Source organism: Manis javanica, chromosome 12, assembly GCF_040802235.1.
Source record: "Manis javanica isolate MJ-LG chromosome 12, MJ_LKY, whole genome shotgun sequence".
Classification (NCBI taxonomy): domain Eukaryota; kingdom Metazoa; phylum Chordata; class Mammalia; order Pholidota; family Manidae; genus Manis; species Manis javanica.
The window spans coordinates 109,913,706-109,928,564 of NC_133167.1; the positions used below are offsets into that span (position 1 = coordinate 109,913,706).

At 44.4% G+C, this 14,859-nt stretch overlaps 1 protein-coding gene across 4 annotated transcripts in view; it reads left to right on the top strand.

The window, feature by feature from the left end:
• Positions 1 to 14,859, top strand: part of CSMD1 (CUB and Sushi multiple domains 1) — a 1,487,013-nt gene that overhangs the window by 1,398,407 nt on the left and 73,747 nt on the right. For all 4 annotated transcript variants that reach the window (XM_073219228.1, XM_073219229.1, XM_073219231.1 and 1 more), the window contains one exon: positions 411 to 599. In XM_073219228.1, the coding sequence (XP_073075329.1) occupies positions 411 to 599 (189 nt within the window). The remainder of the gene's footprint in view (positions 1 to 410; positions 600 to 14,859) is intronic.

The window sequence follows — 14,859 nt, forward strand, 5'->3', positions numbered from 1 at the left end:
TGCTGACTAATATTCCCTTGTGTGGATGGACCACAGCTTATTTATCCATCATGTGGCATGTGGGCTGCTTCAAGTCCCGGCAATTATGAATAAGGCTGCTGTAAATATCTGTGCAGGTTTTGTGGGGACATGTTTCCAACTCCTCTGGGTAAATACCGAGGAGCATGACTGCAGGGACAGTAGGTGCGACTGTGTTGAGTCCTGTGGAAACCACCACACCGTCCTCCGAAGTGGCGGTGCCAGTTTGCATCCCCAGCAGCAGGAGGGACAGTCCCTGCACATTTACATATTGGTGCTAATTTCCCACTGTGTAAACAGTAGGACTGTTTGATTGACAATCTTGCCAAGGGAAATGCAGCGATCCCTTTATTTGTTTGTTTATTTCTCTGTGTGTGTGTGTGTGCCCGTAGCACCTTACTGCAGCCTGACCCATACCCCAAAGAATGGCGGTGTTGTAAACAGGACCACGGGAGCCGTGGGAAGTAAAGTGCATTATTTTTGCAAGCCCGGGTATCGCATGGTCGGCCACAGCAATGCGACCTGCACACGGAATCCAGCGGGGATGTATCACTGGGACTCCCTCACTCCCCTCTGCCAAGGTAAAAAATGTGGTTTTTCATCCCCAAACTGGAATTCAATATATTATTCTTATTTTAATGACACTGAAAATTACTGAAGCAGAGAATGGATAAAAGGTAAGGAACAATTGAATGTGGGTTTTATAAAAGTACAAATTAAACTTCTCACTGACCCTGCAAACGTTTCTGACATTTACACTCAGCTTGATTTAGCTTTACAGCCTGGATTCAGAGGCTGGTCAGACACTCACTAGATGCTGGGCAGAGTCATTCTAAAACCTACTTGTATTTCATTTTGAAGTAAAATATGTGTTATCTGATTTAGATTCTAAATAATTTTTCTGGATAGTTTTATTAATTTAAAGAAATCAATTACTAGAACTCATTTTCCTTATTTTAAATTAAAAACTCATTCTTTGAGCTGTATGCCATGTATTTCATTTTCTTTTTCGTCATTTAAATCCAGTGTCTGTTAGTTGATTTCAATATTTCATGCCTTCTTTTTGCATTTTATCTGTCATATGCATAAAATCAGGTTTTCAAATAAGGCATTTTAACTTGAAGACTTTGAAATCATGAAATTTTCATAATTTTGTCTTACTGAGATTTATATTCATAATGAAATATGTTGGTTTTTGAAAGCCTATTATGATTTATGAATGGAGCCTCATACTAGTTCCCCTTTCTCTTTTTTCATTAGATATTAGATTTTCTGGTATTGCCCTATGAGACAAAATAGATGTTTATTATACTTATGTGTCTTTAACCATAATAAGTTAGCTTGCATTATTAAGTTCCACCTTCAGAAAATCTTCTTTAGTATAAGACAAACATAAAAATGCAATAAGCTTGTTTCATTAGAAATGATGACCTCTTTTCTTTAAAAAAAGAAATGCCTCTCATTTTCGTTCAGTGTTCTTTTACTCTGTGATGTAAAGTCTGTTGCTCAGAGAGTAACCCGTGGACTATGTGTCGTCAGCACTGGGGGCAGAACACCAGTGACAAGCGATGACCTAAACAACGGACTGACCAGGGAGGGGGATGAGGAAAGCATTTGACCTACGGTGGCTGAGTGGCACAGCACAGCCAAAGGGAGGTGCCTTCAAGGCTGGCGTCTCCCAGAGACCCTGGGGGGAGACCCTCGCGCAGCGAGGTGACAGGCCCATGCAGGTCCATCCTCCTGATCGTTCGTGGTTCTCTGAACCGCTGAGTCAGTGGAGAAATGGCCGCTTCACCAGTGAGTGGTGGAGAGGAGTCGGGGAGTGTGTACGGCACGTCAGTGAACGGACGCAGGGACAGAAAGAGCGCACTAGAAACCAGGTCCTCCGAAATCTTTCGGTTTTGGCCGAGGAATGCGAGCGACGTCAGTGCCTGTCTTCGTGCTGCGCGCGAGAAGCCGCGACGCGCGGACGGGCGCAGACGCCGGTCCGACACACCCCTCTTCGCGGTTCTGCGCGCAGGGCCTCCGCATGGCCTTTCCTTTCTTCGTAAAGTTTGACTTGTAAAACCTACAGGACTGAAAATAGAGTAGTTTCTTCACTCACTTTAACATATTTGAAACTGAGGCACATAAAGTGACTTGCTAATCATCAGAAAAATGTCGGCCGAGAATCCAGATCTTCTTCCAGCCTCTTCAGTGTTTGAATCAAATTACCTCTTGTTGAACAGAAATTGTACCTAAAACAGAATCTCACAGACCCCAGTTCTGGAAGTCATCTGTACTTTAGGTATTTAAATTCATTTACTGTGGAAAAGCTATTTTAGTCCACTCTTAGGACATAGAATCTGAAGGCCACTGAGACAGGATCAAAAATCTTAAACAGATTAAGCTTCTCTAATATATACTGGCAATTTATACCCTTAAAGGTTTTAGTTATGACTAAAGACTCATGAGAGTTGATTTAACTGCATTTAAGATAAAATTTAAATGTGTAATTGCTACAGTATTTTCTAAAGGGAAATTTGAAGTGTTTAGCACTAATTACTCATTCTCCTTTCATCAGCAGTAGAATGCAGAACTTTCACGTAATGTAAATACTCACCCAGCTTACAGAAAGCCCTCGGCCTCGTGCGACACAGCCCAGCAGGCGCTCTGTGGGCTTCCCGTTCCTCTGCCAGCACTAATCATTTACCCCGTGTGATGTACTAGACCAGGAGGGGTGTCCTGTCAGGTCACAGGCGTGCTGAGTGTGTGTATGTGCTGGGCTATAGGGAACAACAATGACAGATTTGCTTCTTCCCTTCACAAGACTCACAGTCTAACCATGAAACAAGAACTGCAAACCACCGTAACTGTCATCATGGACAGCACGGCCCAGAGTGAGTAGTTCACACCAGGCTACGTGTCACTGGCTCTGCATCCTCCTTCAGGTACAAGCAGAACCTTCCAGGCGAATGCCTCTGTGTATATGGTCAGAGAAGGTTTATCAAAAATTGTAATTCAAAAAGGTTTTTAGGCTAACTTTGGAAATATTTTAAAAATAAGACACTGATTAGCATCTACTTATTGCTATTTTCCTTCTGTGTTAAAATACAAATATTAAGGGAAAGTTATTTTCTATTGGTTGTTGATATCTTTATAATTTAAATTTACAATGGTAATTTATATTTTATTAAGAGAAATTCTCATTTTCATTTTTAAGATAATTGAGGGTAATTTCAGAGTTTTATTTAAACAAGTGTTTTTGTCCAAAGAGTTAGTGTATGTATGTATGTGTGTATATATATATATACATATATATATATATATATATGTAAGATAGATAGATGGACTGTCACCATCCAGGGCTCCTGAATTGCTGACAGTTCATAATTGTAGGATACGAAATTAGAGATTGGATGCACTCTTTCCTGAAAATGCTCGGAACTCTATAAGGAAAAAACAATTTTCAGCAGCTTCAGTTCAGTGCAGGTAACACCACCCGCTCAAGTGAGCCTGGAAGTCTTTCCTGATTTTATTTTTCCTTGAATACCACACTTACATTATATTATCAAACCAGGAAATGAGAACTTATAGGGATAAAGATACAAGTTTTTAACCTGTGAAACCTATGGATGCCAAACACATTATTATAAAAATGAAAGTAGGTATAGTTCCGCTGTCATGGAGAGGGTGTGCTCTGTACTGTCCTCAACACACTCACTTGCATGTTCTTCACGTAGAGAGGTGGTGTTAACCGCACGTCCGTGTTTGTATATTATGGTTGTGCTTGTAGTTGTAAAACCTAATGCAGTCACTAAGGACCATACACTTGTCTCATTCCATTTCAAACATCTCAGATGAGACGTCACAGGGAACATGCCCGATTCTTATGAACCAATAACTGCAATCCAGCGTGACATGTGCGAGAGCACGTATACATCAAACAGAGGGGGTGCAGAAGGTCAGGGGCATGCCCCGCCCACTGTGGGTGCCCGAGCCTGGATCTGAGGGGGAAGGTGTGATGGGCGCCGTTGTGGAGCAGCCCGCAGGACCCGTCATGGAAGGCCTGAATGGCAGGTGTGTGTGGCTGGTGCACTCTCTCCTGTGGTTGACGTCAGTCTGTTGAAGAGCAAAGATACATGTCACAGCTGCCTTGCAGAAACATGGATTTCTTAGCAGTGTGGTGGGTGACTGGGCAGAACGTGCCAGAAGAGAGGCGACCTTAGAAGCTGTGGGGGGGGTGTTGGAGCCATGAGGACGACCCCGATAAACTCAGTGAGAAGAGGTTTGTGAGAAAACGCATAGTGAAAATATTCAGGAAAGGAAGTCAGCAGGCTCTCGTGGCAGCGTGAGGGCTGGGAAGAGGGGGAGATCCGGGCTGGCAGGCACGCCGGGCCTCGGTGTCTGGGAGTCCAGTGGTAGCACTCGCTGGGACGCACCCTAGGTGGGGAGGAGCGGCCGGCGGGGTCGCGGGGCAGGCCGCCATGCAGGCCCCTCTGGCCAAGCCGGGTCCGGCAGAGCGTCTGGGGCTCCGAGAAGATAGTTTTTAAGTGCTCAGTGAGGAAGACATAGTTGAAATCAGTTCAGGATGCCGAGGACATCTGTGTTTGCCATGAGGAGAGATCTGACTGTGTAGGTCTCTAGGGACCAAATGAGGTAAATACACTTGGAAATAAACAAATGCGATCTGCACAATCATTTTCAAACTAAATAGCTCTCCCCCAAACAGCTAATACCTGAGACCTTTGATAGCACATCATATTTGGTCAAAACCAACCGTAAATCTGGGATCTATCCTACTGAAGTTCTTTGAGATAATTGGGGATTTAATTACTGATGCAAACACTGAAATGTTTCAATAATTTTACCAAACTCAAAGACCACCATAGATACTTTAATTATTTTGAAAGTAGGGTATTTGTAAACTGGAAAAATGAAATTAAATAATAAATAGATCATTCTTTGTGGCCCTGGGAACCTAATATTTATTTTATAGGTACTTGGTATTTTAATATATTATTCAATATTTTGATTATCCTTCTGGAGTTGATACTGTAAGTTTTCTCAGTGATTTGAATAGCAGTCCTTTTAATCTTACAGAAAACCAAATATAGTTTATACATTTCTATCTGCATTAGGATGTTTATTTCCTTTTTTTTTTTTTTTAGTTGTCCAGAATAGTATTTTGAAGTGCTCACAAAAAAATGCAACACCTGATTTTTAATAAATTAGCAAGTTCAAAACAGGGACTGTGAGGCCCTTTCCTTTTGGGCCCCCAGTTGCTGATCAGATGGATGGTATCTGCTCTGTAAAACCCCTGACACTTGTAGCATTTGGTAAACATTGTTAATGGAAAAAAAGCCATAAATGTATGACTTTCTAAGATGTGCATTTAAGAATGATTTTTTTTCTCCTTTAAGAATGATTTACCTTGTGCTAGAATCTGTTTGGTTTTCTCTTGTTTTCATTGACTTTTTGTCGATTGTGTCTTGGGAGCACAGAATTTTGAGAGAAAAGTAGCAGTCCCTAATGGTCGGCAAGTCCTGATCTCTCTAAACCTGTTGCCATCCACGTAAAGGATGAACATGTTGATGACTAGGTTTTGATGTCTCAGGATTGTCGAGAGGACTAAAGCAGTAACTTAGAATAATCTGTCTTCAAAATTTACAGTAGTGATAGTTAATATTATAACTAATATGTTAATCAATCATTAGTGCTAGTTATTGTTACAACTATAATATGTTAAGTTATACATTACTATTAATGCTAGTTATTAGTATTAATATAACTGATATATTAATAGTAATGCATAATTATTAGTGCTGGTTGTTATTAATAGTAAAACTATAATATATTATATATTAGTGCTGGATATTAATATTAATATCACTATATTAATAGTTATGTATTAGTGCTCATTTATTAATGTTATAACTATGACATATAAATGATCATGTATTATCATTATTCATGCCCATTATTATTCTGGAAGGGTGGGATGCCTCTTACAAACGCACCTGGACCCTGTGGCTCACAGTGTCAGAGCCAAAGTCACACCCCCAGACCACCCTCTCCCAGAACAACCTCTCCAAGATGACGTGATGGCTTGTAATGAGCATAGAAAATTCTGGGCAGGCTTAAACAAATAGTAGTGTTCACTGGCAGTCATCTGTGAGAGAAAAAATGTAGTAACTGATAAAAAATATGTATTTTGTCAGTTTCAGAGAACTTCAGGTTGTTTTTCTTCCTTTGTTTGACTTTTTAAATTATTTCTCTCAGAAAAGCTATAATGGTTTTTATCCTGCTCAATAAAGCCAGGCATATCTTCTGTCCTGTAGGCTTCATTTCCTGCCTTGAAGCAAGAAACTCTGCCAAGCAGCTGTTTCCATTATCAATATACTAATCTTCCTCATCTTGTGGAGAAGCCTAAATCTGACCTGAAATTTTCTGTATTATGTCAAAGATCCAGTTAAACTGGCACCTCTCAGGGCAGCCCATCATTTTTCCATGTTGGAAAGAGCAGTTCCCGAGCAGCTGTTCATTTCAAAGCTCAGATTCTCAGAGCCTTTCCCTAAGGCATCTCCTCTGCTTGGAGTCGGCATGTCTGTGGATGCCATGCTTGCATTTTGCAGGCAGTGAGGGGTAGGGAGATGACCTTCTCACAGATTGCATATGGTTAAGCTTCTATGTGTGAAGTCAGAACTTCAGGACAGGTCATAGGTGCCTATACTCTGCTAATAAATGCTGTATTTGCTAATGTAAAGGACAAGGGTAGGGCTAGAGCTGGTGGGTGAGAGACGGTTTGTGCGTTGGGGTCTGCGAGTCAGGCACTGATCAGGTGTTCATCTTCCCATCACTTGAGTCCCTGTAGGTACTGGCCCTCAAAGGTGACATACCCAAGAAATGTAATGACTGAACATCTCCGATGGGATGTGAGCCCAAGTCTTGCACATTTCAAGACCTATGTTATTTCCATTACATGATGCACATACCCCCTAAACATTATTTCTGTCCCATAAAAGGGCATCTTTCACAAGGAAACCTTTTTTTTTTTTTTAAATAATGTCATTATCAGAAGTTAGGATGTATTTACTGCTCTGCCATAAAAACCTGTGCTATTTGGTAAATCTTAAAAATGTTTACTTATGAACATACAATGCATAGGTAATTATGGCTCTTGCCTTGATTTTTTTCATATGCCTATTTATTTGCTTCTATGAAATGATAAAGCTTGTCATGCCATGCTAATAATAAAATTTAAGTATAAATGTTTTAAAATATTAAATCACATGTTAGGATGTGTAAGAAATTTTAAATATGTAAGAATGTAGGTCGTAGTCATCATGTCAGCTGCATTCTAATTCGTCGGGCAGTGGATCCGCATAGCTCATGTAGACCCAATCTGCCCAGTCCCACCAGGCACGTTGTGAACTGAGGATCATCCCACTGCTTCTGATTTCCTTATGGAATGTGAGCTGAGTGACTGGATCTTGGAGATTTCAGTTCCCAAAACTGAGACGTGAACCCTCCCATCCCCGGCATTTCCCAGCACATGACCTGGGCAGGGGATTTGACTTCACTGAAGCTCAGCCTCATCTTCTGTGATTAGGGATAAGAATCTCCCCGCCTGGACTGTTTGAGGGATTGAAAGGAAGCACTGGCAGGAGGCCTTTCCCGCAGTGTCAGGCCCAGATGGGAATGCAGCAGAAGGCACCGTACACGAGGCAGGTGTGTCAGCGTTGACGAGTGTGTTCAGTGGGTGCTTGGACGCACTTTCCCAGACACTCTACGGGTGTCAGACTGAGGTCAGTGATGCTAAGTAAGCTGGTCATAGACTGCTCTCATTTCTCAGTGTGAGCGACATGAGATGCCGGCAGACTTTTTCCATGAACGGTCAGGTAGAAAATATTTTAGTTTCTGTGAGTCATAAATGGTTTCTGCTACATATTCTTCAAAAATTTTTCACAATCTTTTTAAAATGTAAAAGACATTTTTAGCTGGCAAGTTGTACAAAAACATGCCAGGTTTTGACCCATGGGCCATCATCTACTGACCTCTGACCTAAGTGATGGGCTCTGTCAGACCAAATGCCAAGGATAATTCAACCAACATCAGTTATCTTCTGTAGTCTGCAAATTGTATCTCAAATATTTTATGGAAGGTGTTCAATTTTTTTTATCATGTGCAGAAACCCAGCATGTCCATTTACTAAATTAAGCAGTGTGTTTTCTCTGCCATGCCTAGCACACACTGTGTGTCACACAGCCCCGTGCTCTCCCCATCTGGAACGTGGTTAATAACAGAAGCTGTAGTGAGTGGAGATGTGCGTCGAGGGTGATTTTGTATAACAGCAGTAGTGATGTGCAGCCTCAACCTTCCTCGACAAGGAACTGCACGAAACATGCCAAAATCACTTTCCTAAGAGAATGCAGGGTCCTGTGATCAGGATGCCTAACCGAGACCCCCGAGCAGCTTGCCCTGGAGGAAATCCTGTGGTGCAGTTCCTATGTGCTCGACCCTGAGGAGTGGGCCTGACGTGGGTGCCTCCGAATACCTCTGAGAGCAGGACGAGGCGCTCTCCCTGAGTGTCGGGGGCCTCCTGCTGGACTCGAGAGCGCGTGGCAGAGGGGAGGCAAGGGTCTGCACGGCACTTTCGGCTCCAGCGTGCAGGCCTTTGAAGTGAGGGTCCCCAGTCAGCGAAAGGCGGGGCAGTGGCCACAGGAAAATGCCTGTGTGCAGTCACAGCACCGGCCGGTTTGGGAGGTGATGTGGCATGCCACTGAAGAGCTCCGGGGCAAGCCTTGCCTGCAAAATTGGCAGCTGGGCAGTGTCAGGCCCGAGCCCACAGAACAGCGCCGGAAGCAAAGGGGCGCAGAGCCCCGTGGGAAGCTGGGGGCGTTGGGGCCCGCGGACATGAGGTGCAGGTTGCTAAAGCAGCTGGCTTCTTAAACTTCTTGAAGTAGAGATGGCTGACACATGGAAGGAAGTGAACAGTTCCAAGAAGGGGTTGTAAGTACTGCAGAGTCACAGAGTGACAGACAGGTGGGACATCTTACCAAAGACGGTGGCAGGGAGAATTACTCGTGGGCTCTGAGGCGTGGCAGAAGCGTGGGGCAGCCTCCGGTACAGGAAAACACCCCCTGGGCCTGCGCTGCCCCATGTACCTGAAAGTCCCCTGCCCACGGCTCCCCATCCATCCCCTGGACAGTCTCCTTGGTCCCGGGGCCCCGGCACCCTGCAGGCTCACCTTGCCACTGTCTCCCAGAACGCAGCCCCAGAAGTCAGCTGAAAAGTTGTTCTTGTTTTTAGAATGGACAGGAAGAAGTGGGTCACCCACATGATCACCAGTGCGTAAGCCTCGGTGCAGATGAAGAAAAGCTGGGACCTTGGTGACACAAAGCCAGGAGATTTTGAATATATTCAGATTCCAATTTTTAATTAATTGCTAGGTGTTGAATATTGAAACACTTCATTTCATTTCCTGGTACAGTAGCAAAGTTAATGAAAATGAAGTCTGAAGACCAAGACAGTTGCACGGCAGAGCTGGAAGCAGACGCCCTTGCAGCAGGAGGCGGACTCCCGCAGTTCCGGGCGCCTCTCGTTGCTCGTGGGCAGCTCCAGTAATCAGCCTTCAGGAATACCGTTAGAAGTCTGCATATTGTTATTAAATTTTAATTTGAATTGCCAAGCAGCCATTGCCAGTGTCCACATGGCCCATTTCCTGTCCAGAGAAGCACTTCGGCTATGTCGTGAGCAATGACCTCCGCAACTGTAGAAACTATAATCATTCATTTTTAGACTCAGTTTTTATTATTTCTACTACTTTCTGCTGTTGCCAAGAAATCTGGTTTCCCAGCTTTATTAACATTTCTGATTTATCAGCTCATTGTAGTTCACTCCTCATTTTCCTTTCACAGCTGGAGAAACCCCTCAAGGTGCCCTGGAGGCTGTCGCTCTGTCCGCTGCCTGTCTGTCTCTCTGTGGCTCTCATGCCTCTGCATGTACACGTCTGTCACCCGTCTACCGGTCTGTCTGATCTTTCTCTGTATCGTTGTATCCCTGCGTCTAGGTATCTGTCATCCATCTACATTTTCCTGGTTTCCGTTCAGTAGCGGGCATGTGGTCTGCTACGTCTTCACGTGTGTGAGGGAAGCCCTCGTGGTGCCCACCACACTGGTTCATTTGCTTTCCCTTCACATAGGAGGTAACTGTGACTCACTGGCAAGAAGCTCAATTCCTGTAGCCATGTTCTCCAGTGTAGCTACAATAGATTTCTGTTTTCAAGGTTTTGTTCTCATTTTTGCTCTTCTTCATGCTTACATCCTAGATACAAAAGAAAAAAAAATGTCAAAAAACTGTTTCTGGTACTTTGATTCTGAAACTAAGACCCTAATTTGTCTTTTAGTACCCAGTGTATTGAGATTTTTAAGTTGTCAGTTACTTAAATCCCTGCTGGGTATTTCTAAAGAATCAAAATTATTGTGTTTTCTGGAAAACACGATAAAGCTTTTCTTGCAACAGCATGTCACCATTTATAATTGCCACCTCTGAAGAGATGATGACATTCCATTCCTGTTTATAAATTCATGTCCTTTCAAATATTGTCCTTTTTCCTATAGCTTTTAAAATAGAAATTGATATGAATCATCTCACAGCTGCAATCCGTATGTGCATGTGCACACGACGTCATGTGTCCACACCGCTGCCCAAAGTTGGGTGTCAGGCAGGAAAGAATGGCCTGGCTCAGCTGAGCAGGTCTGGCCTTGCTTTGTGTCCTGAGCTCATGCTGAGACCCTGGTGGTACCCAGCCTGCAAAGGTTTTTGTGGACATGCCGCCTGAAGTGAAGGTTGATGAAGGAAAGCCATTGTCTGTGAGTTACAATCATTTCTCAACATGCTGAAAATGGTGACGGGATTTCGTTTAGATGATTCTGGCAATGCTGATATGTTGTTGGAACCATACTTTATCCCTAGTTAAATTTTGTTTTAAATGTGAATTCATTTATTCAGGTTTGTGTATGCCTGTAGTACTGCTTAAAATCACTGGTTGGTTCAAAGAGCAAGCTGGTGGGAGCGGCTGAGATTAAATAACTCCAAGTGCTTGTAAAGCAACCTCAGGATTCATGCCTACCAACTAAGGTAGCTGAGGATGTGTTTGATCTCTTCTAATGCATCCACAAAGATATGCAGGATTCACTGATTGACCCTAACAGTGTTCTGGGCCATCTGAGTCATGGGGGAGCTACTGAAGAAACTGCTGGGTCTCAGTGTTTATCACAAAGACACACTTCTGTGCCGTAACATATTCAAGGGCCGTTTTACTGGCGGTCCTCAAGCCTCTCATGAAAAAGCCTCCGTATGTTTGGTTGAGTGGTCATCGGAGGGTCTGTGCTTGAAGATCTTGGCCCAGCAAACTCAGCTCTACTCACAGGAGAGCCCGAGATGCTTCACCATCCAGGCGGATTCAGAAGTGGACCTTAATACAAGATTTCAGAAACCTTTAACAGTTCTGCAAACATTGAACCATGTTTTAAATTACTTGTTTAACAAAATCATTTTATGTTGACTTTAAAAATAAAATAATGGTGTAGTGGGAGTCATGTCAGCCCAGGGTAATGGAAAGACCTCCAAGCACAGACCCTGCGCTCCCCAGGCTCTTCCAGACCCCATATCACTCCTCCTCATCAAGGAAGGTGCTCGTGGTAAAACAGTGCATTCAGCCAAAAAGCCCGGGTCCCACGGAGCCTTCCAAGGGAGAGCATGGGGCACCTGGAGCAGTGGCAGGGCAGTTACACGGCAAGCTTTGGTCACAGATGTGTGTGGAAAAGAAGGCCTAGACATTTAAAAGAGTCTAAGCCCATGCCCCTCGAGTGTGGTTCTGAGACCACAGTGCTTGTTAGAGAGGCAGTGTCATGGCCCGGACCTGCTGAACCAGGGTCCGCCTGTCACCCATCCCCGGGGATGTGTGCTGCCATGTGAAAAGCCTTGGTACAAGCACTCGTGGTGGAGGTTTGTGGTTCGCTGCACAGTAAACCTACAACCACATATTTAACTCACTAATTTTTGGTCTTCGTGCTTTTATTTGGCAGTTAATCCATTTGACTGCAATTAGCACCAAAAAAAAGAAAAAACGTGTTTTTAAGGGAAAATTAAGTCATTTCCCTGTCGGCAGATGGTTGAAAATTAAAATGTAACTGTATGTAACTATTGCAAAACTGTATATGTTGAACAGCCACCCAAGAATGCCGCTCTTAGAAGTAACACTGACCCCACGGACACCGGAAGGCACAAATCTGTGGAGCACTATTGATATTTATTTCTAAAGTTACTAGTAGCTTTAAGAAGATGATCCCCAGGTATTAATTTAATACAGTCAGCTTCAGAAAGGGCATTTATAGATGAGTGATCTGCATGTGTGTGCATGTGTGTAATATGTATAAAAAATATATAAAGAATTTTTCACCAAGTGAGCAACAATATAATTCATATTTTTAGAACTTGCTGTAAAGTTCTTTGGTTCTCACTTTAAGCAAGACCATGATATCTATATCGTCTGCCTCCAGTACTTGTATCAGCTGTAACAAATTGGCTGGCATTACGTGCTCCCAACATGATTATAAACACAAGCAAATGCTGGCACTGATACTATATAGCGGAATCCAGTTGTAGGTCCGTATTCTTACATTAGAGCTTTCGATCAATCAATATGTATATGTGTACATGTATACAAAGTCACTCACATGCATGTACATTTTAATTGACCAAACCCGCTTGTATTGCTTGTATTGTATACTCACAAGCTCTCCGATGCCCAGGACGGCAAGCTGAGGCACGAGGACGCTACTGCGCTCTGCCGGTGCCCCTCAGAGGGTGTCCCCTGGCAGGACAGACCCCGCCGCGCCCCCAGCCCCACCGCTCCCCCATGGTGGGGCGCTCCGTCTCCTCTCCGCCCTTCCAGCCCCCGAGCTTATCAGCAGGCCGTCATTTTTGTGCGCTGTCGTACTTGTTGTTTGACGAGGGCCTTTCGGTAGTGCACTGGGTGCCTGTCGCCTTGCGCCTGAAGCCCGGCCACGGGGCGCCGCTCTCCTCCGCACTCCCACCATGGGGGCCGCCCTCTCGTTTTCCCTCACCTCATGAGTGGGCCTGGATGGCAAAGAGATGGACGGTCCACTTGATGACAAAGGGGATATGTACAAGGCGACTGGTGAGCAAAATGAAGAGACATGAGAATGAGGCAAATAGTCAAGCTCTCAGACAGTGCTTGGCGACCCACCGGATCAGAGCAGCACGGAGAGGGAAGGGTAGGGGATGGGGAGCCGGGCCGACGCCCTGGGACAGTGGTGCGCAGAGGCAGGAGGCAGAGCAGCCAGACGGGCACACACACAGGCGGGGGCACAGGCAGCAGGAGAGCCGATAGGCACCCGCCACAGCCGGGCGAGGGCTGAGTGACAAGGTGTGAGGATCAGAGGCAAGGGTGACGCCAGAGCCCCAAGAGCCGCTGAGCTTTGTGACGGGGAGAAAATCAAGGTGAGCGATGCGGTGCTGAGACCTGAGGGGCAGCAGCAGGAGGGAGCCATCCTACGTCGGAGAGTCATTTGAAAGAATGGAATTAAGACAGGAAAGACTACTGTCTGTGTGGTCTTGAAATGCAAAGAAAAATGCCCGTATACGCGGCTCACATTGTTAAAGGCACGTTCAACACGGGGCACCAGTGTTCCCTTCCATTTACTTATTTGAAACCAAAATGTTAAATCTCTCATGAACTATGTAATAGCAAGAAGCTAGTCTACAACTGGTTTACTCTCTGCACTCTTTCATAAACATATAAGGAGTTGACCCTTGCAACGCGTCTTTGTTTGCAAAAGAAATAAGTAGAAATTATGGTTGTCTATGACTGATAATAATAACATTCTGTCATTTACTCAGTGCCTACGTTGTATCAGCACAGTGCTAACTGTCATGTGCACATTACTTCATTGGATCCTCACAGTTACCTTGGAGGTGGACATTATTACCCTGAGAGTAATAAGACAACAGTCATGATGTGACTCCACTAAAATCATACAGCTGGCAAATGTCAAGAGACAAGAAGTAATTCAGAGGTCTGACTGCAAGGCCTGTGCTCCTAAACAGAAGACGATTTTAAAGGATGAGTATGTGTGGTGATTTGTCTGCTCTGTTAGTCCAATGCAAAATGCATTTTATTCCCTTTGGCTATATTAAAAATAAGAAGATTTTCCAGATTTTGAAATTTCCATGCATGTAGCTAATGGACATTTTTTTGAAAGTCATCTAAGGAATATCTGCCACAGAGTAATCATGCAAAAATTTGGAATTAATGAATAGATTGATGAACACTCAACTTTAGCAAGAGATTTCCTCCACCCCATGAGCCTACATTTGTTAAGTCCAGACGAGTGATGCCACCGCTGTTCACTGAATCAGAGGGGTCAGAGGCCCATTGCTGACTGATCCCCAGCCTTATTTTAAGCCCAGCCAAACGGCCTGTTGGGAAGACACTCGAGAGGCTAAAACCTGTCGCTCAAGGCGAAGAAAAGATCCCCAGTTGTTATCGGACCACAGAAAGAGGTCTCTCCTTGGAATCAGGCTTTCCTTGTGAGAAACGTTTCCAGATTTAACAGAGGCAGTTACACAGCCTCTCAGTCTCGGCCTCCTGGAGGCGACTCCTGTAAGGTGGGGCTTCGTCGGTGTTTGCAGAGGGTCGTCTTTCCTGTTTGACCTGCCAGCAGAGTGTCGTTTCATCCTGTGCTCACCCCACACGACAAGCATAAGGCAGCCGGACTCTCAGCAGGTTTCATGAGTGGAAGAGAAATCAAGGCTTGTGAGGGTGGACACATG